Genomic DNA, 26795 nt, shown 5'->3' on the forward strand with positions numbered 1-26795 from the left:
GCAATGCGGGAATCAATCGATGGCATGCAGCAGATCTACGATGCAACCGCCAGAAAGTCCTATGCTCTGGATCCCCATTCAGTGGTAACCACTTCATCGACTGTGTCGTTGCTTATGAAGCCAACGGCCGTAGGTTTGACCTATGCTGAAGTGTTATCGGGACAAACGAGTCCGGTAAGCGGTAATGAGACGACCCAAACAGCAGCCCCAACGAGAAAACCCAGACAAGAACGAGTATCCTCCCCAGCTACGACACAAACAACAACAACGACAACGAACTGGCAAGAACAACAACACCACCAAGAAACGACAAACAATCAGACAACAATTACAACAACCATTACGACTACGACAACATCCACGACTTTAAAACGTACGCACGACAAAGACCAGATCGAACTGCACGGAGGCGGTATAACCACTGCGATCTATGAGAGCAGAGATCTGGTTCAGGTTCCCCCCCAACAGGTTACACCAACACCACCAATCGAGAGTTATGTGGAGTCGATCGAGATCAGCAACAGCAACAGCAGCAGCAGCAGTAGCACGGCACAACAGCAACAAGTTCCTAACCAACCTCAGACTCAACCTCAATCAACCACCACCAACCCCATCAGCAGTCAACAGTTCATTGACAGCGAACAGCAATATCATGTGAAAACGGGTAAGAATCTACAACCTCCCAATCGGCCAGAACGTCGCGGACGTTCGCCGAGACGTCGACGAGAGCCACCTACAATCCAACAGGAGCAGCAACAGCAGCACCAGCACCAACAGGAGCAGCTCTTCTTGCCATTGGACGATCGTACCCGATCGAGTAGCCCCATGTGGGTGCCCGGTTCGACGTCCTATGCGGAGGTATTGCGCGGGCTGGAACTGGAGCGTCTCAAGCAGCAGGCAGCCGAGCAAATGGCCGCCCAAGGCGTCCAGAGTCATACGGCGGATCTCACCATACAGGATGTGGTGGATGCCAGTGCCGCCGTAGCGGCCAGCATGTATGTCCCCGAAGCAGAGCCAGAAATTATCGAGGAACCAACAACACACCAGCAATATATCAGCGAAGTCAATCCAGAACATGTCTATGTTCCTACCCAACAACAGCAGCAGCAACTGCCACAACTTGTAGAAAGTGCCAACAATTACGAGGTGCCCATGACAGCGGAGGAGATTGCCGCCACTTACTTGCAGCCCGATCCACAGCTGTATCAAACGATGTACGAGAATGTGGCCGATAGTGGCCAGTGGGGCTATGTGGCGAATGCCAGTACAGTGCCCCAGCAGGAGCAGCAGCAGCAGCAACCGCAGAACTACTATGAACAAATCCTGCAGATGCAATATCCCCTGCAATATCAGACCGTGGCAGTACAGCCGGCGACAACACAGTTTCAACTGCTGCCCGGCTACTACCAGCCCATAGCCACAACCGACACTTACTCAACGCTCTATCCCACAGAGCCATCGCAGATTTACTTTACCCAACCGACGGTAGAGTATTCGCAGGAGTATCAAACGCAGCAACAACCTCAGCCTCAGCAGGAAATAACCAACCAAACCGTAGTCTATCAACCGGAGACGGTAGAGCAGACCTATCTGCTAGATCCCTACAGTGTACAGGAATCGACGACAGGTAACAGCGTGCTGGATCGCGTTGTCACCACACTCGCTTCGATGGTGCAACAGAGCACGGAACCATTGACCACCAGTACGCAGCAGATTCAGCCCACTGTGGTACAGATCGAACCCGAAGAAGACCCCCAGTATTATATCGAAGAGAATGTGCAAATACTGAGGTCAGTGGAGCCACAGGAGTTTGAGGTTGACGAGCCACGACCAGACATTACCTTTGGGCAGTTTGAGATGGATGCCATTGAGACGATACCCGTTGATGTGCAACCACAGCCACAAGTGCAGGCCCAGCCTCAAGTCCAACCGCAACAGCAATCCACTGTCGTAACGACAACAAGCTATGTTCAAGAAACTGTTGTCTCAGAACAGACGACGGAACAGCCAACTGTGATAACTCAGCAGGTCCAGACTCGATCAGAAGTCCCCGAAACGACCCCAGCGACCACAGTCACTGTGCGTCCCCAAGCCCAACGTGTACAGCAGCCAACCCAGCCACAGGATATCAGTGCCGGTAGTACTTATGCCGAAGTCCTGTTCGGTCTACAGCACAAAGAACTGCAACAGCAATCAGTTTTCCAGCCATCCAGTCAGCAGCTACAGCAGATACCCGTACGCTTATCGCCGCCAACACAACGCAGAGCAACAGCTGAACACACAACCAATACGAAGCATACAACAGTTACTACCACAACGATTACCAACTCAAGAAGATCGCCAACTTGGGAGCGCAGGGACGATAATATTGAGTCCAGGACATCGCGTCCAAAGCGAGTGCGACATGAAACGCATCCCGAACCATTGCCGATCAAGGTGAGCACCCGTAAGGATACCAAATCGAGCAAGAAGCACAGATCTCCGGAGAGCAATGGTGTGGAAAGCACGAAAGTGGTGCAAGAAGTGGTTGAAGAACCCACCAAACAGCCAGAGCCAAAGCCAAGAAAGTCAAAGAAATCGAAAAAGACAACCGACAATGCAACAATTGTGGATGTAGTCCAGTTGGTGGAGCCCAAAGTAGAAGCACCAATGGTGTCCAATAAGGAGAAAAATCAGAATTCCCCCAGTCTGGAGAAAAAGCAATCCTCTCCTGTTCCTAAGAAGGAATCACCTGCTGTGGAGCGAAAGCGGAACTCTCCTATAGCAAGCCGAAAGATAGCATCACCTGTTCTGGAGAGAAAGCAAACCGTGGTAGAGACTACTGTTACCGCCACCCAAACGGTTGACCCTGTTGTGTTGGAGGTCAGTTTAGCTCCTGAGCCAACATCAAAGAAGGAAAAGAAGCAAACCGCTAAACCAGTAGCGGAAAAGGCTCACATCAGCAAGCAATCTGGAGAACCAGTCAAGGAAAAGGCAACTGTAAAGTCCGAAGTGGTTGAAGTGAAGGAGAAAGTTGAAACTGTCGTAGCTAAAAAGGATGTTCCAGCTCCAGTTGCGCCCTCCCGGAAGGAAAAGAAACAGTCAAAGACGACAGTGGAGAAGGTTGTCATCAGCAGCACCAAATCTGTTGAACCAATCATCGAAAAGGATATTGTGAAAACAGTCATCGAACAGAAGATTGTGGAACCAATCCTCGAAAAGGATATTGTCGAAACAGTCATTGAAAAGGAGATTGTGGAACCAGTCATCGAACAGAAGATTGTGAAACCAGTCATCGAAAAGGAAATTGTGGAAACAGTCATCGAAAAGGAGATTCTGGAACCAGTCATTGAAAAGGAGATTGTAGAGCCGGAGCCCGTTGCAGAGAAGAAAATTGATGAGCCTGAAGTTACAGCTTCGACACCCACAAAGAAGGACAGAAAACGTTCCAAGAAGGAGGACAAACCTGAAACTATCTCTAAGATAGAGGTAGCCGTTGATCCGGTGGAGGATGTTCCAGTGATTGTTGATTCAAAAACCACAACAGAGACTATTACGGTAGTCACTGAAAGCAATGTTGTGGCCGAACCCAAAGTTAAGTTTGAGGAAACAGTTCAGAAAACGGTTGAAATACCAATTGCAGAAGTTATACCTGCAGTAACAGCACCTGAGCCAGTAATTGAACCCGTAATAGTGGCTAGAACGGTGTCAGAGCCCGTGGAAATTCCCTCACAGGATTTAATTACAACCACAGAAACGCTGACAGAAGCCCTGAATGGTAGTCCAGTATTGCAGGAGAGTACGTCCGTAAGTCCCGTCTCTACGGAAATCAGTGAGACCATCACTGAGGGCGAACCTGCAGTCACGATATCGACCAACACAATATCAACGGAAAGTGGAACCACAACCATCACCACGCGTACAATAACCAAACACATAACAAAGCGTATAGTCAAGCGCATTGTGGATGGTAAAGAGGAGATTGTCGAGGAAGATGTTATTGATGATTTGCCCGAGGAGAATATCTCCGTGCAGCAGTTCAATCTGCCGACAATTGAAACCACAAGTAGCGAGGTGCCCGTTGATGTGACTGGACTCTTGACCACACAGGATACCATCGTGCAACAGGGATCGATAACCAAGACGACGATTACCAAGACAAAACGCATACTAAAGCGTATCACCGAGGACGGGGAGGAAATTGTTGAGGAGGTCTTTGAGGATGAACCAGAAGTGGAGAGAGATGTAACGCTGCTGCCTACGACAGTGGTAACATCTTCGTTTACCACAACGGAGGAGAAACAGCATCAATCTAACATCGAGGAGGCTGCCCAGAACGTGGTTGCGGAAGTCATCAAAAAAGCCGAAGCGATAACCCAACCGGAAGAGCAAAAGTCAACTAGTGAGGACAATAAAAAGGCCAAGAAGGAACAGCCCATTTCGGGACCAGAGAAACCATTATTGGTTATAGAGCCGGAAGCAACGAAGGAAGTTGCGGAGGAACCGCAGCAAAAGAAGCCCCAAAAGCCTTCCCGTAAGGACAAGAAGAAACACAAGAAATCGGAAAACGAAGCCCCCACACCCATTGTCCAAAAGATAGCCGAAGTTATCGAGCCACAGCCACAACAAGAAATCACAGAGCCCCTGAACATAACAAGTGCAATTACTACGGATGAGAGACAAACGCTGTCATCGGAAGGATCTGCTGTCAATAGTGATGATGGCAGCAGCCTCATCAAGACGACTGTCATTCGTACAACCAAAATCGTCAAGAAAATCAGCAGCAGTCAGCAAGATAGTCAGGATATGTCATCTTCCACGCACTCGGACGTCCAATCCCTGGGCTCCTTTGACCTGGCCGAAGAAGCTGTCGAACAGATCGAACCGAAGATTGAGAAATCCGAGACGAACAGTCGCGAAATAAGCGATGAGGGTGTGGTCAAGACAACTAAAACCACAACCACTCGGACCATCAAAAGCCCAAAAACCGAGGAAGTACCCGTTGAAGCTACATGGGAAGTGCCAACTGAAGAGGAGCCTGCAGTCGCCTCTCGTTCGGAGATCGAGGAGCCTGCCGAGGGTGGTGTAGTAAAAACCACCATTGTGCGCACTACGAAAATCGTGAAGAAGATTTCCCAGGAGAATGAAAATATAAGCGAGACAAGCAGTGAAGCCGAGACTTCTCTGGACTTCATTCAGGATGCTCCCCTAGTGGCTGAATCCGTGACCACGGAATCCAACAGTGAGGGCATCACAAAGACCACAACTACACGAACCACAAAGGCTGTAAATAAGAGTGTAGATGAAGAAGCTCCAGTTGCTCCGGAAGATAAGTGGCTGACCACATCAACAGCTATTCCTAACGTGCCGGATTCGACTGAAATAAAGACAACCATTCTAGATTTTATTTCTGCAGAACAGAACGCAACACAAACGATTCCAGAACCGGAACAACTCATTGTAGAATCCTCTGAAGTTGCAGCTCCTATTTCAGAACAACCTCAGCATGGAAATGGTATAGTTCAGGAAATACTGGTGTCAGAGCCAGATAACTCCGGGGTTGGTGATGTTGTCAAGACAACAATTACGCGAACAACGAAAATTGTCAAGAAAATATCGCAAAGTAGCGAAGAACAAAGCGTTAGTGAGATCGTTGAAGCTCCAGAATCGGATCAAGCGCTGCCTGTTGCTCAAGAGGAGGCGATAGGTGGTGGTGTAACCAAAACGACAACCGTGCGTACGACAAAGATCGTGAAGAAGCTCAACGAAGATGGTGAAACCACCAAAGAGGAGAGCAGCAGCACTACCAGTGAGCCTCCCGTCACAGTCCGTGAATCATCGCCAACGATTTCAGAGATTCCCAGTGAAACCTCCACCACATCTAGTCAAATCGATGGAGCGATTATCAAGACCACAACGATACGCACGATGCGCATTACCAAGAGAATAACCAATGACGGACGCATACTCCTGACTGAAAGTGACACACCGGGCGATGTTATTGTGACATCAAGCATCGAAATGCCAGATCAAAGACCAGTGAGTCCGGTTGTAGCCACAGCCTCTTCCCCTGTCGTTGTTACTCCCAGTAACGAGTTTAAGTTGGAGAATTTAGGGGCAACAAACATTCAGTTGGGATCAGTTAAAGATAGTCCCACTGGGGTGAAGGTCATCGGCATTGAGACAAACACTGTCGATGTGCCGAACCTAAGGGAACAGATCAGAACCGAAAGTAAGACAAACGGGGATATAAACGAAACCGATAGTGTTACCACTACTACGACGACTACCAGAAATACGATACTCACGACAACCCAACGACGCAGCTTCGAAACCGAAGATGGCACAAATGTTCTTTTCGTGGGAGAAGGCATTGACGGTGCCTATCCACCGGGCACAGTCCAAAAGATATCCCTTATCACCCATGAAGAAAAGCTGAAGACACCGATTGTGAAAATGCATCTAGATTTTCCAGAGGTTAGTCTTCGTGTGACCGAGACGGTGACGGAAAATGTGGAGTCTCTGCAAAGAACGACCGAAAGTAGTCAAAACTCTGTGGTTGAGGTATTGCCAGAGACAGCAGAGCCCGTTTTAGAACCCATTTCAACAGAAATCCAGTCTGAGGAACTTGTCAAGATTACAGATTCAACAGAAACTGTATCAGTGACGAGTATTGCCTCTGCGGAGATCATTCCCGAGCCCCTTAAAGAGTCTATCCAACCAGAAGACGTTAAAATTACAGAAGCTACTCAAGAGATACTGGTCCCTGAAGTTAGCAAGCCCCTGTCCCCTGCAGAATTGAGTCCCGAAGAGCAGCAGCTGTTCGAGGACATTCAGAAGAAGCTCTCTAAGAAAGACAAGAAGAAACGTCCGGCTATACCCGAAGAATTCATTAAGCAAGAGACAGTTCAGATTACTGTAGAAGAAAGCAAAGGTAATGATATCATTGATGAGAAACAGGTCATAACCGAAGTCGTCCCCTCAGTCCTCTCGGCTGAACCCGAGCAGTTGGTACCCAATATTTCTCAAGATGAGGCTTTGATATCCAGCGTTAAGCTGATCGAGCAGACTAAAGCAGATATTATTTATCGTGAAACTATTGAGGTTACGCCAGTCCCTGAAATTGCCCCCATTCCAAGTCCAAGTCAAGAAGAAGTTCTAGTAGATACTCAGTTAAGCCCCAGCCCAGCTCCTACTAAAACCGCTAATCAAACTGTTCCTGCCCTATCGAGCGCCCTAATTGCTGAGCCATTTGTAGCTAACACGGTAAGCACTCTAAGTACTATCATTAATATTGAACAAAACTCTGCACTTGATAAAATCTTTGAAATTCCCACATTTGATATACTTAAACTTAATATTGCTGAGGTTAATTATCACATAATCAATTCCAAGGCTAAAGAAATCGATCAATCGGCATCCGTTCAATCAGTAGAGGTTCCGTCGCCAAAGACGGTAAGCTTTGCAGACGAACCCGAAACTATCACCAAAACGTCAGAGTCTTCTGCTATCTCTCTTGAAATCGAAACTTACCCTGCAATTTATAATTTTGAAGTTCCTAAGTACGACATTATTTCACTCAACAAGGCAGAACTTTTACAAAAAACTGTAGAAGCCACAACGGTTCTAACAGAAACCACTTCAACAACAGAAGAAATTCCTACTAAAAACGAAATTGAGAGTGTCACACGAAAAATCGAAACAGTCCCAAAAACACTGCAAGAAGAATCACTTCCAGAAAGCATAACAAATATACCCAATATCTTCAACTTTGAAGTACCCAAGTACAACATCAGTGAATACAGCAAGGCTGAAACTCTCTTCAGAGTCTCCGCCGAACCGATATCTCCCACTGAAATAGTTCCCGAGCGGGATAGTACTCAAACCGAAAAGAATACTACCACGATTACTACAACAACAGTTACAAAAACCATCAAGGAGGTGCTCGAGACAAACACACCAAACGACACTCCTGTTGTCGAAGAGGTTCCCAAGTCAGTACTGCCAGCTCCAATAGTTGAAGCTCCAGTGGTTGAAGATTTCAAGACAATCACAACGGTCACCACTCAACCAGAGCCAATCGTCGAAGAGGTCAAACCTATTCAACCAGTGGTTGAAGAGTCCAAGACAATCACAAACGTCCCTACCATTCCTGAGTCACAAAAGGATGTTCCTATCGTCAAAGTTACCCAGTCAGTGACCATTGTCGAGGAGGTCAAACCAGAGCCAGTTGTTGAAGCTCCTGTGGTTGAAGATTCCAAGACCATCACAACTGTCACTAACATTCCTGAGCCACAAAAGGATGTTCCTGTCGTCGATGTGACTATTGTCGAGGAGGTCAAACCAGAGCCAATTATTAAAGCTCCAGTGCTTGAAGAGTCCAAGACCATCACAACCGTCACTACCACAACCACTGTAAGTGAGACAGAAACAGCTAGCGAAGTGTCTATTCCTGAAGAGCCTCAACAGCCGGAACCCATTATATTGCCAGAACAGCCAAAGAAGCCGGCATACGCCGGCTTGCCTGTGGACGACTCATCTAGCTCATGGATGGACGTCCTGGACGAACCCATGAACTTCTCCGATGACGAAGAGGAAGCTGTCCCTGAGCCTCAAAAGGATGTTCCTGTCGTCGGAGTTACCAAGTCAGTGACCATTGTCGAGGAGGTCAAACCAGAGCCAGTTGTTGAAGCTCCTGTGATTGAAGATTCCAAGACCATCACAACCGTCACTACCATTCCTGAGCCTCAAAAGGATGTTCCTGTCGTCGAAGTTACCCAGTCAGTGACTATTGTCGAGGAGGTCAAACCAGAGCCAATTATTGAAGCTCCAGTACTTGAAGAGTCCAAGACCATCACAACCGTCACTACCACAACCACTGTAAGTGAGACAGAAACAGCTAGCGAAGTGTCTATTCCTGAAGAGCCTCAACAGCCGGAACCCATGAAGTTCCCAGAGCAGCCGAAGAAACCGGCATACGCCGGCTTGCCTGTGGACGACTCATCTAGCTCATGGATGGACGTCCTGGATGAACCCATGAACTTCTCCGATGACGAAGAGGAAACTATCCCTGAGCCACAAAAGGACGTTCCTGTCGTCGAAGTTACCCAGTCAGTGACTATTGTCGAGGAGGTCAAACCAGAGCCAATTATTGAAGCTCCAGTGCTTGAAGAGTCCAAGACCATCACAACCGTCACTACCACAACCACTGTAAGTGAGACAGAAACAGCTAGCGTAGTGTCTATTCCTGAAGAGCCTCAACAGCCGGAACCCATGAAGTTCCCAGAGCAGCCGAAGAAACCAGCATACGCCGGCTTGCCTGTGGACGACTCATCTAGCTCATGGATGGACGTCCTGGATGAACCCATGAACTTCTCCGATGACGAAGAGGAAACTATCCCTGAGCCACAAAAGGACGTTCCTGTCGTCGAAGTTACCCAGTCAGTGACTATTGTCGAGGAGGTCAAACCAGAGCCAATTATTGAAGCTCCAGTGCTTGAAGAGTCCAAGACCATCACAACCGTCACTACCACAACCACTGTAAGTGAGACAGAAACAGCTAGCGAAGTGTCTATTCCTGAAGAGCCTCAACAGCCGGAACCCATGAAGTTCCCAGAGCAGCCGAAGAAACCAGCATACGCCGGCTTGCCTGTGGACGACTCATCTAGCTCATGGATGGACGTCCTGGATGAACCCATGAACTTCTCCGATGACGAAGAGGAAACTATCCCTGAGCCACAAAAGGACGTTCCTGTCGTCGAAGTTACCCAGTCAGTGACTATTGTCGAGGAGGTCAAACCAGAGCCAATTATTGAAGCTCCAGTGCTTGAAGAGTCCAAGACCATCACAACCGTCACTACCACAACCACTGTAAGTGAGACAGAAACAGCTAGCGAAGTGTCTATTCCTGAAGAGCCTCAACAGCCGGAACCCATGAAGTTCCCAGAGCAGCCGAAGAAACCAGCATACGCCGGCTTGCCTGTGGACGACTCATCTAGCTCATGGATGGACGTCCTGGATGAACCCATGAACTTTTCCGATGACGAAGAGAAAACTATCCCTGAGCCACAAAAGGACGTTCCTGTCGTCGAAGTTACCAAGTCGGTGACCATTGTCGAGGAGGTCAAACCACAGCCAATTGTTAAAGCTCCAGTTGTTGAAGAGTCCAAGACAACCACAACCGCCACCACTCAACCAGAGCCAATCTTCGAAGAGGTCAATCTAATTCAACCAGAACCAATCGTCGAGAAGATCAAACCCATTAAACCAACACCAATCGTCGAAGAGTCCAAGACAATCACAACATTGACTAAAACTACCACAACCACTGTAACAGCGACAGAAACAGCTAGCGAAGCTCCGATTACCGAAGAGCCAAAGGAACCTGAAAATGTGTCAGTTGCTCCCATTGTCCAGCCCATTGAAGAAGCATTGACTACGACAAGCATTGGTGAAGAGGGAATAACGCAAGTAGAAAAGTCGTTGGAAGAACCCATTGACACGTGGTCCAGTGTCTTGGAGGATTCAATACCAAGCTCTGGAAATGTTGGATTTACTTCGACTTTGTCTGCGGATGCCCCTGAGTTCACTCCATCTTATTTGAGGCATACATTCTCTGACCAAACGCATACATTCCTAGCCAACGAAAGGGTTTACAACGAGTTCATCCCAAGGAATAGAACGGAGCAGGTGATTGTACAACAGCAAAAGCCCAAAAAGGTAAAACCACCAAAGCGACAGAATAAGAAGGTTGAAGTTCTTGAGGAAGCTCCTCAAGTTACTCCACCAACGCAGAAAGCATTCGTTGCAGAACCCATTCAGATTGTCGAGGAGGTTGAGAATGTGTGGACAAAGAATCGTGATGGAAAATCTTATGCCGATGTGTTGCTCAATTCTGGCGTCATCAGCGAAGTTACAACGACTGTTGTTGAGCAGCAGAAAGAAGTTGTTGCTGAACCAGTCGCTTCAAAGGTGAAACCCCAAGAGCGGACGAAGAAGACTAAGTCTGAAAAACGCAAGCCTGCAGAAAGAACCGCTGAATCTACGTCTACGCCAACGACAGAAAGCGAAAAGTCTAAGCCAAATAGTGACAGTGAACCGTCGAAACCGACATCAGAAACCGAATTATCTAAGCCAACGACGGAAAGTTCAAAGGAACCTTCCTCTGATGAAAGGGAACACTCCAGGACCTCTGAACTGACGTGGTCCGCTCTTGTACGCAGACCTGGTGAGTGGTCTGATAACACCATTGTCAAAAAGGAGGTTACACAAAGCCGCATCGTGACTGAAGAAAAGCCCCATCAGAAAGAAAAGGACGAACCGAAAAAAACAAAAGCGAAAAAGACAAAGAAGACCAAGAAACCTGTGGTCGAGCCGGTTTCCACAACATCCGAGGACGAACAACCCGAGCCTGTTGTGCCTGTGCACACACCCATTGAGGCAAAACCAACGGAAGTCGCACCCGAAGAGGTGAAGGAAAAGGAACAGCAAACCAGTGGTTTCTCCTGGGCCTCGCTTGTCAAAAGGCCTGGCGAATGGATTGATACTACAGTGACTACCATCAAAACTGCTGTAACTTCCTCCTCAGACGGAAAAGAACCTACTGAGAAGCATGAAAAACCTGAGAAGACGAAAAAGCAAAAGTCAAAGAAGAAGCCCGAGCCAAAGAAACCCATTTCCGAGCCCGAAAGCGACGACAACAAGCCAGTTAGCAGTGAACCTTCCGACGAAGTGGCTGTTGTTGAACCCGAACTACAAGTTGTTAAACCAAAACCAGTTGAAGACACTGGCAGTTCCTTCTCTTGGGCATCCTTGGTGAAGAAGCCTGGTGAATGGGTGGATGACATCGCTGCGCGTAAGAAACCAGTCGAAGCACCAAAGGAGGAGCGTAGAGAAGATTCACAACAAAGGAAGGAACGTAAAGAAGAACCGCAACAAAGAAAGGAACGCAAGACCCACAAAACGGAGACGAAACCAAAGCCGGAAAGCACCATAAAGCGGAAGGTTAAGCTGGAAAAATTGGAATCCGAAGTCATTCAGGCGACATCATCAGATGATAGTGAATTTGTTGAGAAACTCGCAACTCAAGATGAAAATACAATTACATGGGCCAAAATCGCTAGGCAAATAGATCATATGACCGATTTACCACCAAAAGCAAAGAAGGAGGTAAAGCAAAAGCAACCTGAACCTCTTAGACAACAGGTTAAGGTCGATCGTTATGAAAAACAGGCAAAGCCAAAGGTTCGTAGTATTTCACCTGAGTTTATACATTCCCAGAAGGAACAAGTAAACACGTGGTCCTCTGTACTTACTCAACAAAAAACTGATTTCATCGAGGCAGAAAAGCCCAAGAAAACACAAAAACTTCCAGAAGAAAAACGTACACCAAAGGTTTTGTCTCCGAAACTTGTGGAACCTCTACAAGAATCGGAATGGTCACAGGACAGAGATGAGAAACCAAAAAAATCATGGGCTGAAATGATTGATGATGGGCCCGAAGACGTGATTGTTGAACACAAATCGTGGAAAGAATTGATAGAGGATGAAGTTGAAATCCCACTTCTGGCTGAAAATGGCGAAGAAGCAAACATAAACACGATTATCGACACAATACAAGAAATGAAATCTCTTACCGATAAAATTCACAGCGCAGAGTTGAAGCCAACACAACCAGTCAACGATTCTGTCATCAAGGAGGTCACGGAAACAGTAAAAGTTGTAGAGAAGGCTCAACCAATACCGACGTCTGAGGCTGTCATTGAAAATACTAAGACAGTCACAACCGTTACTACCACAACTACTGTAACTGAAACCGAAACAGCTAGCGTAGTGTCTATTCCTGAAGAGCCTCAACAGCCGGAACCCATGATGCTCACAGAGCAGCCGAAGAAACCGGCATACGCCGGCTTGCCTGTTGACGACTCATCTAGCTCATGGATGGACGTCCTGGACGAACCCATGAACTTCTCCGATGACGAAGAGGAAGCTGTCCCTGAGCCACAAAAGGACGATCCTGTCGTCGAAGTTATCAAGTCAGTGACCATTGTCGAGGAGGTCAAACCAGAGCCAGTTGTTGAAGCTCCTGTGGTTGAAGATTCCAAGACCATCACAACCGTCACTACCATTCCTGAGCCACAAAAGGATGTTCCTGTCGTCGAAGTTACCCAGTCGGTGACTATTGTCGAGGAGGTCAAACCAGAGCCAATTAATGAAGCTGCAGTGGTTGACGAGACCAAGACCATCAAAATCGTTACTACCACAACCACTGTAACTGAAACCGAAGCAGCTAACGAAACGTCCATACCTGAAGAACCTCAACAGCCGGAACCCATGAAATTGCCAGAACAGCCAAAGAAACCAGCATACGCCGGATTGCCTGTTGACGACTCATCTAGCTCATGGATGGACGTCCTGGACGAACCCATGAACTTCTCCGATGACGAAGAGGAAGCTGTCGCTGAGCCACAAAAGGACGTTCCTGTCGTCGAAGTTACCAAGTCAGTGACTATTGTTGAGGAGGTCAAACCAGAGCCAATTAATGAAGCTGCAGTGGTTGAAGAATCCAAGACCATCAAAACCGTTACTACCACAACCACTGTAACTGAAACCGAAACAGCTAACGAAACGTCCATACCTGAAGAACCTCAACAGCCGGAACCCAGGAAATTGCCAGAACAGCCAAAGAAGCCAGCATACGCCGGCTTGCCTGTTGACGACTCATCTAGCTCATGGATGGACGTCCTGGACGAACCCATGAACTTCTCCGATGACGAAGAGGAAGCTGTCCCTGAACCACAAAAGGTCGTTCCTGTCGACGAAGTTACCAACTCAGTGACCATTGTCGAGGAGGTCAAACCAGAGCCAGTTGTTGAAGCTCCTGTGGTTGAAGATTCCAAGACTATCACAACCGTCACTACCATTATTGAGCCACAAAAAGATGTTCCTGTCGTCGAAGTTACCCAGTCGGTGACTATTGTCGAGGAGGTGAAACCAGAGCCAATTATTGGAGCTGCAGTGGTTGAAGAGTCCAAGACCATCACAACCGTTACTACCACAACCTCTGTAACTGAAACCGAAACAGCTAACGAAACGTCCATACCTGAAGAACCTCAACAGCCGGAAACTATGAGATTGCCAGAACAGCCGAAGAAACCAGCATACGCCGGCTTGCCTGTTGACGACTCATCTAGCTCATGGATGGACGTCCTGGACGAACCCATGAACTTCTCCGATGACGAAGAGGAAGCTGTCCCTGAGCCACAAAAGGACGTTCCTCTCGTCGAAGTTACCAAGTCAGTGACCATTGTCGAGGAGGTCAAACCAGAGCCAGTTGTTGAAGCTCCTGTGGTTGAAGATTCCAAGACCATCACAACCGTCACTAACATTCCTGAGCCACAAAAGGATGTTCCTGTCGTCGAACTTACCCAGTCGGTGACTATTGTCGAGGAGGTCAAACCAGAGCCAATTATTGGACCTGCAGTGGTTGAAGAGTCCAAGACCATCACAACCGTCACTACCACAACCACTGTAACTGAAACCGAAACAGCAAACGAAACGTCCATACCTGAAGAACCTCAACAGCCGGAAACCATGAAATTGCCAGAACAGCCAAAGAAACCAGCATACGCCGGCTTGCCTGTTGACGACTCATCTAGCTCATGGATGGACGTCCTGGACGAACCCATGAACTTCTCCGATGACGAAGAAGAAGCTGTCCCTGAGCCACAAAAGGACGTTCCTGTCGTCGAAGTTACCAAGTCATTGAACATTGTCGAGGAGGTCAAACCAGAGCCAGTTGTTGAAGCTCCTGTGGTTGAAGATTCTAAGACCATCACAACCGTCACTAACATTCCTGAGCCACAAAAGGATGTTCCTGTCGTCGATGTGACTATTGTCGAGGAGGTCAAACCAGAGCCAATTATTGAAGCTGCAGTGGTTGAAGAGTCTAAGACCATCACAACCGTTACTACCACAACCACTGTAACTGAATCCGAAACAGCTAACGAAACGTCCATACCTGAAGAACCTCAACAGCCGGAAACCATAAAATTGTCAGAACAGCCAAAGAAACCAGCATACGCCGGCTTGCCTGTTGACGACTCATCTAGCTCATGGATGGACGTCCTGGACGAACCCATGAACTTCTCCGATGACGAAGAGGAAGCTGTCCCTGACCCACAAAAGGACGTTCCTGTCGTCGAAGTTACCAAGTCAGTAACTATTGTCGAGGAGGTCAAACCCGAGCCAATTGTTAAATCACCAGTGGTTGAAGAGTCCAAGACAACCACAACCGTCTCTACCATTCCTATGCCACAAAAGGATGTTCCTGACGTCGAAGTTACCAAGTCTGTGACTATTATCGAGGAGGTCAAACCAGAGCGAATTGTGGAAACGCCAGTGGTTGAAGATTCCACGACAATAACTTCAGTCATTACTACAACAGTTGTGACCAAAACTGATACCACTCGTAAGGCTAATACTTTGGATGAACCGAAGCAGGAAATCGTTCAGCCGAAAACATCCCCACCTGTGGCACAACCTGTTGTGCAAAATGTTTGGGAACTGCATTCATCTTATGCTGATGTTCTGAGGCACACTGTCGATTTTATTGACTTGGAGAAGAAAAATGTGCACGTCGAAATTGAGCCTAAATCAACCAAGAACACAGAAACAACTAAAATTGTTGAGGATATTCCCAAAAAGACAAAAGCAAAGAAGGAAAAGCCACAGAAAAAACAGCCCAATAATGTTAAGGAAAATGAGGTTGAACTTCTTGTTGTTGAAACTGAAATACCCGAGTTCGTTGAAACCAAATCAATGGAGAGTACTGTATCCTGGTCAGCAATGGTTGATGAAGATAGAAGTGAAATTATAGAACCGAATCTTCCGCAGACCAGTAATGCATTATGGTCTTCGATCGTGCGACAAGGGGTACAGGAACCCTTCACGAAGATAACGCAACAAAGCTCCAACACCGAAGATGAAGATGAAACTGTTCCTGCGAAACCACATCAACAGCCAAGAAAAGAAAGAAAGGTGACAAAATCAGTTACAATGGCTGAACCTGTGAAATCAAAAATAGAACCGCAAGTCGTAATCGTTGAAGACATAAAATCTACCACAGCAGACGGTCCTTCACAATTATCCTCATGGTCGTCGATAGTTGCTCCAATAATAGCTCCACAATCTCAAGACATTCAGGATTTCATTTCCCATGAACAGAATTCGGACGTTACGATTGACAAAACAAAGAAACAAAAGGCAAAGAAGGAAAAGAAATCGAAGCCGGAGCCAATTGTTGAAGTGGTTCCTGCAATTTATGAACCAGTTGTTGAGCAAATTTTCACAGAACAAGAACCCGTAGTTTCGATTGAACCGTCAGTTCCTGCTCCCGATATAACTACCTCGAAAACCATGTCATGGTCATCGATTGTTTCCCAAACTGTCGAAGGTACTCCAACCATCACTGAAACTCAAATACAAGAACAGAAGCCCACATTACCTGTCGATGAAAAACCCAAAAAACAAAAGTCAAAGAAAGAGAAGAAATCTACTAAGATCGAACATGTTGAAGAACCTGTTGTTGAAATCGTTTCTGACACTGAACATATGGTTGAAGTGGTACTTGTAGAAGATATTGTGACCGGGAAAGAGCCAGGAGTTCTTGAAGAACAACCTACTTCAGTTGCAGCCCCAACATCTCAAGCACCTTTGTCTTGGTCATCTATCGTCTCGCAGTCAGTAGAAGTGACACCAACTATAAATGAAACTCGTGTCAATGCCAAAAAATCTCCAGATATCCAGGACTTTATCGCCCAAGAACAGAACTTCTCCACCGCTGTGAACAGTAAGCAGAAGAAGCCAAAGTCAAAGAAGGAAAAGAAATATCCCAAATCGGAACCAATTGTTGAAGTTCAAACTATTTCGGAACCTATTGTTGACGTGGCAACTATTCCGTCTGAACCTGTTGTTGAGGAAGTTATGATAGAGACTGAAAAGAAACCTGTAGTTATTGAAGAACCATCACAGACCCTGTTATGGTCGTCTATCGTTTCCCAAAAAACAGATGTAACTACAACCATCACAGAAACTCATGTCATGTCAGAACCTGAAACTAAACCTGAGCATCAAGAACACAAATCCATACCACCAGTGGAGGAAAAGCCAAAGAAGCAAAAGTCCAAGAAGGAAAAGAAATCCTCCAAGGCAGAACAGACTCTAGAATCTAAGGCTGAAGTCGTGACTATCGGAGAGCCTGTTATTGCAGTGACTTTTGTTCCAGAGCCCGTTAGTGATGAAGTCATTCCAGCGTTGGAGCCGGAACCTGTGATTGTTGAAGAACCAACCTCTGCAGTACCAGAAGATGTACCATCGCAAACATTGTCATGGTCGTCTATTGTATCGCAGACTACGGATGTAGCAACGACTGTCCACAAAACTCATGTCCCTCAAGAACCGCAAGTCAAACATCAAGAACAGAAATCCGAACCATCAGTGGAGGAAAAGCCAAGGAAACAAAAGTCAAAGAAAGAAAAGAAACCCAAGACAGAGCCGACTCCAGAAGCTATTGTGGAAGCCGTGACTTTCAAAGACCCTGTTGTTGAAGTGACTATTGTTCCAGAGCCTGTTATTGAAGAAGTCATTCCAGTAACGGAATCGGAACCTGTAGTTGTAGAGGTACCCATTGTTTCAGTGCCAGAAGTTTCACTACCTCAGACCCTGTCATGGTCATCCATCGTCTCGCAGACCCCAGAAGTAACTCGAACCCCAACTGAAACCATTGTCACTGAATCGTCAAAAACACAAGACATTGTGGACTTTATTGCCCAGGAGCAGATCTTCTCAACTGTTGTCAACGACAAACATAAAAAACAAAAGTCAAAGAAGGAAAAGAAGACTACCAAAACGGAACCCATTCAGGAACCAGTTGTTGACGTTGTGATTAGTGTTGCAGAACCTGCTATAGAGGAACTAATTGTAGAGGCGGAACCAACGCCTTCAGTTCCTGAAGTTACACCATCACAAACCCTGTCATGGTCCTCTATTGTTTCCCAAACAACAGATGTAACGACAACCATCACAGAAACTCATGTCACTGAAGAACCTGAAACTAAACCTGAGCATCAAGAACAGAAATCCTTACCATCAGTGGAAGAAAAGACAAAGAAACAAAAGTCAAAGAAGGAAAAGAAACCCAAGACGGAACCGATTACAAAACTTGTTGAGGATGTTTTTACCGTTGAAGTGCCTGTTGTTGAAGTAACCACAGTTGAAGAGCCTATTTCACCGCCTTCGCAAACCCTGTCATGGTCGTCCATTGTCTCGCAGACTGAAACCATTGAGAATGAAGAGCCGGAAGTCACTGTAAAATCCAAAGAGGTCCTAGACTTTATCGCACAGGAACAAAACTTCTCAACTGTTGTGAATGGCGAAAATAAGAAAAAGTCAAAGAAGGAAAAGAAATCCCTCAGAGCGGATCCGATTGTTGAAGTGGTGACAGCTGTGACAGAACTCATTGTAGAAGATCTCATTCCAGAAACGGAGCCATCTATTTCAGTGCCAGACGTAGTTCCTTCACTAAACTTATCTTGGTCGTCGATCGTATCGCAAACTATCGAAGATACTCCAACCATAATCGAAACTCGCGTCAACAAATCAACTGATACTGAAACCCGTCTGCCAGAACAGGAACCCAAACAGGAACATGTGGACCAGAAACCCAAAAAACAAAAGTCCAAGAAGGAAATTAAGTTCCTTAAGACGGAACCTGTTCAAGAACCTGTTGTTGAAGTGACGTTTGTTCCTGAACCTGTTGTTGAAGATATCGTTTCAGTGACAAAAGCAGAACCTGCAATTGTTGATGAACCTATTACGTCTGTGACAGAGGCTCTGCCATCACATACCTTTTCATCATGGTCGTCTATTGTCACGGAAACCGTAGAAGTAGCTCCAACAATCCTCGAGACTTTTGTCACTGAAGAATCCGAATTAACGCCAAAAACTCAAGTTATTCAGGAGTTCATATCACAGGAACAGAACTCAACTTCTGTAAATGGCAAGCCAAAGAAACAAAAGTCAAAGAAGGAAAAGAAACCCAAAACAGAGCTGACTCAAGAATCTACTTTTGAAGTGGTTGCCGTCGAAGAGCCTGTTGTAGAGGTGACCTTTGTTCCAGAGGCAATTGTAGATGATGCCATTCCAGTGACGGAACCAGAATCGGTGATTATTGAGGAGCCCACCCCGTCAGTACCAGAAGTTGCACCATCACAAACCTTGTCATGGTCGTCTATTGTTTCCCAAACTACGGATGTGACAACAACCATCACCGAAACTCATGTCACTGAAGAAACTGAAGCCAAACCTCAACTCGAAGAACCAAAATCCATACCATCAATGGAAGAAAAGCACAAGAAACAAAAGCCAAAGAAGGAAAAGAAGCCTAAGACAGATCCGACTCCGGAACCTATTGTGGAAGTCGTGACTATCGAAGAACCTGTTGTCGAGGTTACTTTTGTTTCAGAGCCTATTGTTGCAGAGATCATTCCAGCGACGGAACCGGAATCTGTAGTTGTAGAGGAACTACCTACCTACCTGCCTTCAGTTCCAGATGTTTCACCACCTCAGACCCTGTCATGGTCGTCCATCGTCTCGCAGGCCACAGAAGTAACTCCTACCGCAACTGAAACCATTGTCACTGAATCGTCAAAAGCAAAAGATATTGTGGACTTTATTGCCCAGGAGCAGATCTTCTCAACTGTTGTCAACGACAAACATCAGAAACAGAAGTCCAAGAAGGAAAAGAAGACGCCCAAGACGGAACCCATTCAGGAATCTGTTGTTGAAGTGGTGACTAATGTTTTAGAACCAATGCCTTCAGTGCCAGATGTTTCGCAATCACAATCGCTGTCATGGTCCTCTATTGTTTCCCAAACAACAGAAATAACTTCAAACATTCCCGATACTCCTGTCTCTAAAGAACCTGAAGTCAAACATCAGACTGAAGAACAGAAATCCATACCATTAGTGGAGGAAAAGCCAAAGAAACAGAAGACAAAGAAAGAGAAGAAACCCAAGACGGACCCGACTCCGGAACCTATTGTTGAGGCGATTTCTATTCCACAACCAGGTTTTGAAGAAATCATTCCAATGGCGGAACGTGAAGATGTAATTGGTGAAAAACCAACGCCATCAGTTCCTGAAGTTGTGCCATCCCAAACCATGTCATGGTCCACTATTGTTTCGCAGACTGTAGAAACATCTCCGCTTATACCCGAAACACGTGTTACTAAAACATCGGAAACTAAAGCCAAACCCCTCGACAGTCAGGACTTTATCTCCCATGAACAGAAACTCGTCCCTTCAACGGACGAGAAGATAAAGAAACCAAAGTCCAAGAAGGAAAAGAAATCTGTCAAGGTTGAAGTTGTTCAGGAACCCGTTGTTGAAGTTATTGCGGTTCAAGAACCAGTTTCTGCAGAAACATTAACGGAGAAGGAACCAGAACCACAACCAATTCCAACTACAGATCGGGGCATGTCATGGTCGTCGATTGTCTCGCAAACAACAACTGATGTAACCACTACGGTGACTGAAACTTTACAGAAGTCGCCGAAGTCGCAGGCCATTCAGAATTTCATCTCTCAGGAGCAGAACTTCTCGACCGTTGTAAATGAAGAGCCCAAGAAACAAAAGCCCAAGAAGGAAAAGAAAACGGCAAAGGTGGAACCAATTTCAAAGCCTGCTGTTGAAGTGACTGAAGTAATATTTGAGAAGAACCGGGATGCAGAGCAGCCAGCGAGAGTTCCTGAATTAACACAAACAGCACCAGTTCCTGAAGCAACACAAACCTTGTCCTGGTCTTCGATTGTTTCGCATAACATAGACTTGACTCCAACATTCACTGAAACGCATGTGCCTGAAACTACACAAATAGTTCCACAGGATATCATCCATCAAGAACAGGAGCTACCAACGTATGTTGAAGAAAAGCCCAAGAAGCAAAAACCCAAAAAGGAGAAGAAACTACCCAAGGCAGAGCTAGTGCAACAAATTGTAGAAGCCCCCATTGTTGCTGATGAAAAGGCGCCAGAAAATGAACGTTCTTCAGGAGCCACAACGCCAGAGTTCAATATTCAGCTCCCGACGCTCGCGAAGCCGTCAGTATGGTCCTCATCAGAGACCTACGCCGAAGTAGTTAGGAAATCAGGCTATACCAAGAATACGAACATTAGGTATCAGGATACCGAAAGAGAAATGGCTGCTGCAAAGAAATCTGCAACCCCCGAAGAGCCGCAAGAAACTATTGTGGAGTTCCCAGATCCCATTATTCCTCCGATTGTAAATTCAGATGTAGATGTAGAATACACCGAAAAGCCATCACAACTGTCTTGGCGGGAGCTCATTGATGACGATGATGATGATGATGTGCAGCCCGCAGAGCCATGGTATCAAGAGGAACCAGTACCTGAAAGACGTTCGCGACCAACGATAAAGGTCACTGAGGAGGTAACATTTATGGAGCCCCAGAAACAGCCAGAGATTGAGCAAGGCTTCTTGGAGATTATTTCTAAGAAGAGGAATCGCTCGCGTTCTCGTTCTCAACAATCACAGATCTCGAACGTGGACGAGAAGCCTCAAAAGAAGAAATCGAAGAAACCCAAAGAGAAGAAACCTGCACCACCTCAAACTCAAACACCCACAGAGCCACCTAAGGTAGTGGAGCCTACCGTTTCGGTTCGTGTTGAGGAAACACCCGCTCCTTCTCCCTACACTTCTGGTATGTCGTGGGCAGCCATAGCCGCCCACAATGTTCCAGAACCTGCACAACAAATACGTCCGCTTCAAATTGAAACCAAGTCCATAATTGTTGAAGACTCCAGAACGCCACCGAAGGAGCACAAGGTCAGCATTCCAATCACTTTAGAAACATCAGAGCCAAAAACTAAGAAACCCAAGCAGAAATCGAAGAAGAAGTCTCCTAGCAGTGAAATTGTTGATTTCATCAATGCCGAAAAGTCCCAAAAAACAACTTTGGCACCTTTCGTCGAGACATCACCAGATACTTCACTGGAATCCATGGAGTCCACACCTTTGAGCTCCATCGAAACGGTTATTGAGACCACTTCAATAGTTCGGGAAATTAAAGCTCGTGATGTTCCATCGAAAGAAACCCCATTAGCGCCTTTTGAAGTGATTGCTGAGCCTGTGGATGTCACAGTAGAGACTGTCAAAGAAGTGGAAGTTCCAACAGACAAGGTTGAAACTATTGTAGAGACGGTTAAGGAAATTTACGTGAAACCATCAGTTGAACCCAAAGTTACAATTGAGACTGTAGTTGAGGAACCAGAACAGACACCTCTGGCACCGTTTGAAGATGTATCAAAGACAGTTGAGGAGATTGTTGAACCAGCTCAGTCCCCAAAAGAGACCACTGTAACAGTTGAAACAATAGTAGAAACTGTGAAAGAGGTCGAAAACGAGACTGCTACAGTTCCAGTTGAAAGTATCACTGAAACTGTTGAAACTGTTGAAACTGTCATTGTGACATCAGAACCAGCACCAGAACAGACACCTTTGGCACAGTTTGAAGATGTATCAAAAACAGTTGAGGAGATTGTTAAACCAGCTCAGTCCTCAAAGGAGACCACTATAACAGTTGAAACAATTGTAGAAACTGTGAAAGAGGTCGAAACCGGGACTGCTGCAGTTCCAGTTGAAAGTATCACTGAAACTGTTGCAGCTGTCATTGAGGCATTAGAACCAGCCCCAGAACAGACACCTTTGGCACCATTTGAAGATATATCAGAGACTGTTGAAGTCGAAGATGAGCCTGTTGAAACCACTGCACCAGTTGAAACTATTGTAATAGCTGCGAAAGATGTGAAAGCTGAGCCTACTCCAGTTCCAATTGAAACTTTCACTGAAACCGTTGAAACTGTCATTGTGGCTGCTGAACCAGAACATAAGCAAACGCCTCTAGCACCATTTGCACCCGTTGCGGAACCCAGTCAATCGCCATCCGATACCGATCATTTCATTTGTGAAACTTCCTACTGGTCTGCCACACTGAAACCCGGACAAAAGCCAACAACTACAACCACAACCACAATAACGACTGAAACAACAGAGACAGTGAAGACTGATGTTGAGGAAACCCATAAACCCATCAGCGTTAGCATACCAATTGAAGAAGATGTTTTGGAGGAGGTGGCAGTACAATCACCGACTGATCAACCAACAACCTGGTCAGCGATTGTTCAAACCGAAACGACTGTTTTCCCAGCACCAGAAAACCAACAAAAGGAAGAGGAAACAAAGTCGCCGGCTGCTTGGTCCACTGTTGTAGTGAGCAAAACCACAGATTTCCAGGAGCCCAAATCCCAAATCGATGTGGAGCAGACGGAGAATGTGACTACAACGACAACCACCTATGTGACAACGACAGTAACCACGCATAAGGATGCACCAATTGTAGAGGATATGCAGAAGGCCGAACCGGAAACAACATCATATGTATCCACGGTGGTAACCACACATACAAATGAGTTGACTATTGAACCAGAATCGATTGTAATTAACACCAAAACAATAGAACTTGCACCCAAAAATACCTTGGAGACACTCACCGAGAATCTATATCGCGATGGAACCAAATTGCATCCCCGATATGACATATTGGAGGGACAATACTACCAACAGTTGCAGGTAGAAAGCATTCCAGTGGCAGAACCAACAGAGGAACCAACAATTGTAGAAATTGTAGAACCTCAACCACAATCGGTTAGTAAACCAGCAACTCCAGACAGCAAATTGATCGAGGCCCAAACAGTTGATCTGATTGAACCTGTCAAGCCTCAAAACAGTTTGGAAATACTCGCTGAACATTTGTATGGCGAAGCAATAAAATTGCATCCCCAATACGAGCTATTGGAGGGGCAGTACCAAGTGTTGCAAGTCGAAACCATTCCCCAGAAACCAACATTAGTTGAAGAGCCAGATATTGCCAAGGAAGAGGAAGTATTGATAGAAGATTATGTGATAATTGAACCCGAAACAATACCCCAAATCAATTCAGAAATCCTTGCTTTCAATTTATATCTTGATCAGGAAAATCTGTTGTCCCAAACCCCCAAAGCAATCGATTCCATTAGCCAGTTGCATTTGCTTTCAATCGAAAAACCAGCCGAACAAATAGTTGAGGAAACAAAGATAATAGAAATAACTAAGGTCGAAGAACCCCTCGTCGTAGAAACAGTTTCTGTAGAATCTTCTGTTGAGATTACCCCCCAGACATTGACTAGCAGCAGCCCCGGCGATCTTCTCTGGCATCTTAGCCAGGATAATTTCGTTAAACTAATCCAACACCATAAACTACTACAGGCAGAAGACGCTTATGCGTTGGTATTGCCTAAGACCTCCACAGACACGACCACGACAACAACAACGACGGAAAAAGCTCAGGAAAAAACTCAAGACGATAAGCATAAGACTGACATCATTACAGAAACTGTAGTGACAAGCACGACCAAGATTACAGAGTCAAGCAAATTGATGGCTGATCATGTTGTAGATAAGACTGAAGAACCAGAAGCATCATCGCCATTACCAATCATTCCTACCACCGTCACGGAACAGGCAGTAGCAGCAGCACCAACACCGAGCAGTGGCAATTTCGACCAGTTGCGGCTTAATCTGTATCTGGACGATTGGCAATCAGCTGGCGTCAATGCAGATTTAGTCGAGGACACTATTGAGAGATTGAAACGTGCTGATGTTGCCAGCCCCGAGGCGGAACTCGACAAAGACAAGAAACCCGATGATGATGTGACTGACAAAACGGACAAGAAGAAGGACAATGACGATGACGATGACGAGGACGATGACGAGGACGATGATGATGACGATGACGGGGATAAGCCGACTGTGCCCGAAATACGCAAGCCGAACGACGACGATGATAAATCGAACGATAGAAGAGATCCTGGTAGCGGCGGAAGTAGTGGTAATGCAACGCCGACCCCCGAACACGATCAGTACGAACAGAATAATCGCAGCTGCTCATCGGAGTATATGTCGACCGATTTACCGGGTGGTGTAGGTCATTGGCGGGATCAGAGTACTTATTTGGCTTTAGAAGCCGATCAGAAGAAGCCTCAGGTAAAATTAGGAGTGGATGTTGTTGAATCATCACCAATCAAAGAGGAAGGTGTGTTCGTACTAACCGAAACTAAAACCATTGACCCCACAAGCTCAACCATCCCAGTCCCCGCCCCTGAAACAAGCCCCAGCAGTCCCAGTCCCCACATAGCTACAGCAAACGCACTAATCCAATTGGCAAGCGCCACAACTCACACGCTGTCCGCTAAGGCGAATGCGGCAGCCGCAGCGGCACAGGCAACAGCACTGGTGGCAACCAATGCTCTACTGCCAGTAGCCAAGGCCGTAATCGATAAGCTTACGACGACAACAACACCAGAGGAGACACCAACACCAGCAATAGCTACAGCAGCAGCAGCAGAGGCAGAGGCAGCACAACCTCAGCAGGAGGTGCCAGAGAAAACAGCAATTGTAGTTGCTGTTGAGGCGCCTGCAGAAGTTGCAACCGAAACAGCGACCTCAACCTCCACGAGCTTCAAGGATGATTCGGATGATACGAATGTCCTTAAGCGTACCACAACAACTACCACAACCGTAACGACAACAACCAAAACCGTTGAAACACCAACGACAACAAGCGGCAGCACGACAACGACAACAACAACCACAACCGACAACACCAGCAACGATCCACAACAACGCCAGAAGGTGAACATCACATTAAGCCTTCGTTTATTCATAATTCTAATATTTGCAGCTTTTCTATGTGGTTTCGGTATTTGTTCATGGCTTTTATATGGCAATCGCTGTTGTTGCTGTTGTGGCAGCAACCAGAACCACACATGCCACATACACACTGAACCACAATAGTATGTGTCCCATATCTGAGTGTGCGGTGGTTCTGGATTTCTGCCACTTCCATAGCAATAAAATGCAATTTCCCAACAACATACTAACGTAAAATTAAAAAAAAAAATGTTTTTTCCTTTTTATGTTTTAAGTTTTATTTTTCTTTCATTTTTATTTTTATTTGTATTGTATGTGTTGTTGTTCTGCTAAAAATGCATCCAAAAGCCTTATTTTTTGAGTTTATATACCACTTAAATATAGTAATTGTAGTTCCTAATAAAAAGGCACCATCAATAACCCGTAGATTGTATGTACTCGTATGTATGAAAATTTATAGAATTGAATTGCATTCGTTAAGTTCCTTTTACTAATTTGATATTAACATATTGTAAAACGCCCAGTAATCAGTGACTACTAATGGTAGTAATTATTAAAAATAAAATCTATATTAACCAACATGCACGTTTTAATATTGAGCTGATGAGATCTCTATGATCTTTGATCTCTATGCGTATATCCCGTATGTAGTTTTCTTCGCAGATATTTCTTCCACACACACATGAACACACACAAAATCATGCACCGAGCACGCACTCCTCTCTTTTCACGCAGCACTACTCCCTCCCCCCACCACGGACAGTGGCACACAAAAGTGCGTGCACGCGCACAATACAGTATTTCCAATGCCGAACATACATATGTCCATATATTTATGTATGTACGTATGTATATAGTACGAGTTCATTGCCTTGCTATCGCCCTGCTGCTGTCCCACGTTGAACATATCAAGAATTTGCAATGCAATCGTTCCCTGCAGGCGTTCCGTTTATGCTATAAATATATACCCATCAACCGATCCCATACGATCC

At 46.0% G+C, this 26795-nt stretch overlaps 1 protein-coding gene across 11 annotated transcripts in view; it reads left to right on the forward strand.

Moving 5' to 3' along the window:
* Positions 1-26795, forward strand: part of LOC6589136 (nesprin-1) — a 112511-nt gene that overhangs the window by 64191 nt on the left and 21525 nt on the right. For 6 of the 11 annotated variants that reach the window (XM_026988507.1, XM_026988501.1, XM_026988502.1 and 3 more), the window contains one exon: positions 1-25785. The exons of 2 other annotated variants lie outside the window; for them this stretch is intronic. In XM_026988507.1, coding sequence (XP_026844308.1) covers positions 1-25785 — 25785 coding nt within the window. The remainder of the gene's footprint in view (positions 25786-26795) is intronic. 3 more of the 11 variants (XM_026988510.1, XM_026988513.1, XM_026988505.1) reach the window with 2 other exon arrangements.

The sequence above is a fragment of the Drosophila persimilis genome, unplaced genomic scaffold, assembly GCF_003286085.1.
Source record: "Drosophila persimilis strain 14011-0111.01,24,50 unplaced genomic scaffold, DperRS2 tig00000191-arrow-pilon, whole genome shotgun sequence".
Lineage (NCBI taxonomy): Eukaryota > Metazoa > Arthropoda > Insecta > Diptera > Drosophilidae > Drosophila > Drosophila persimilis.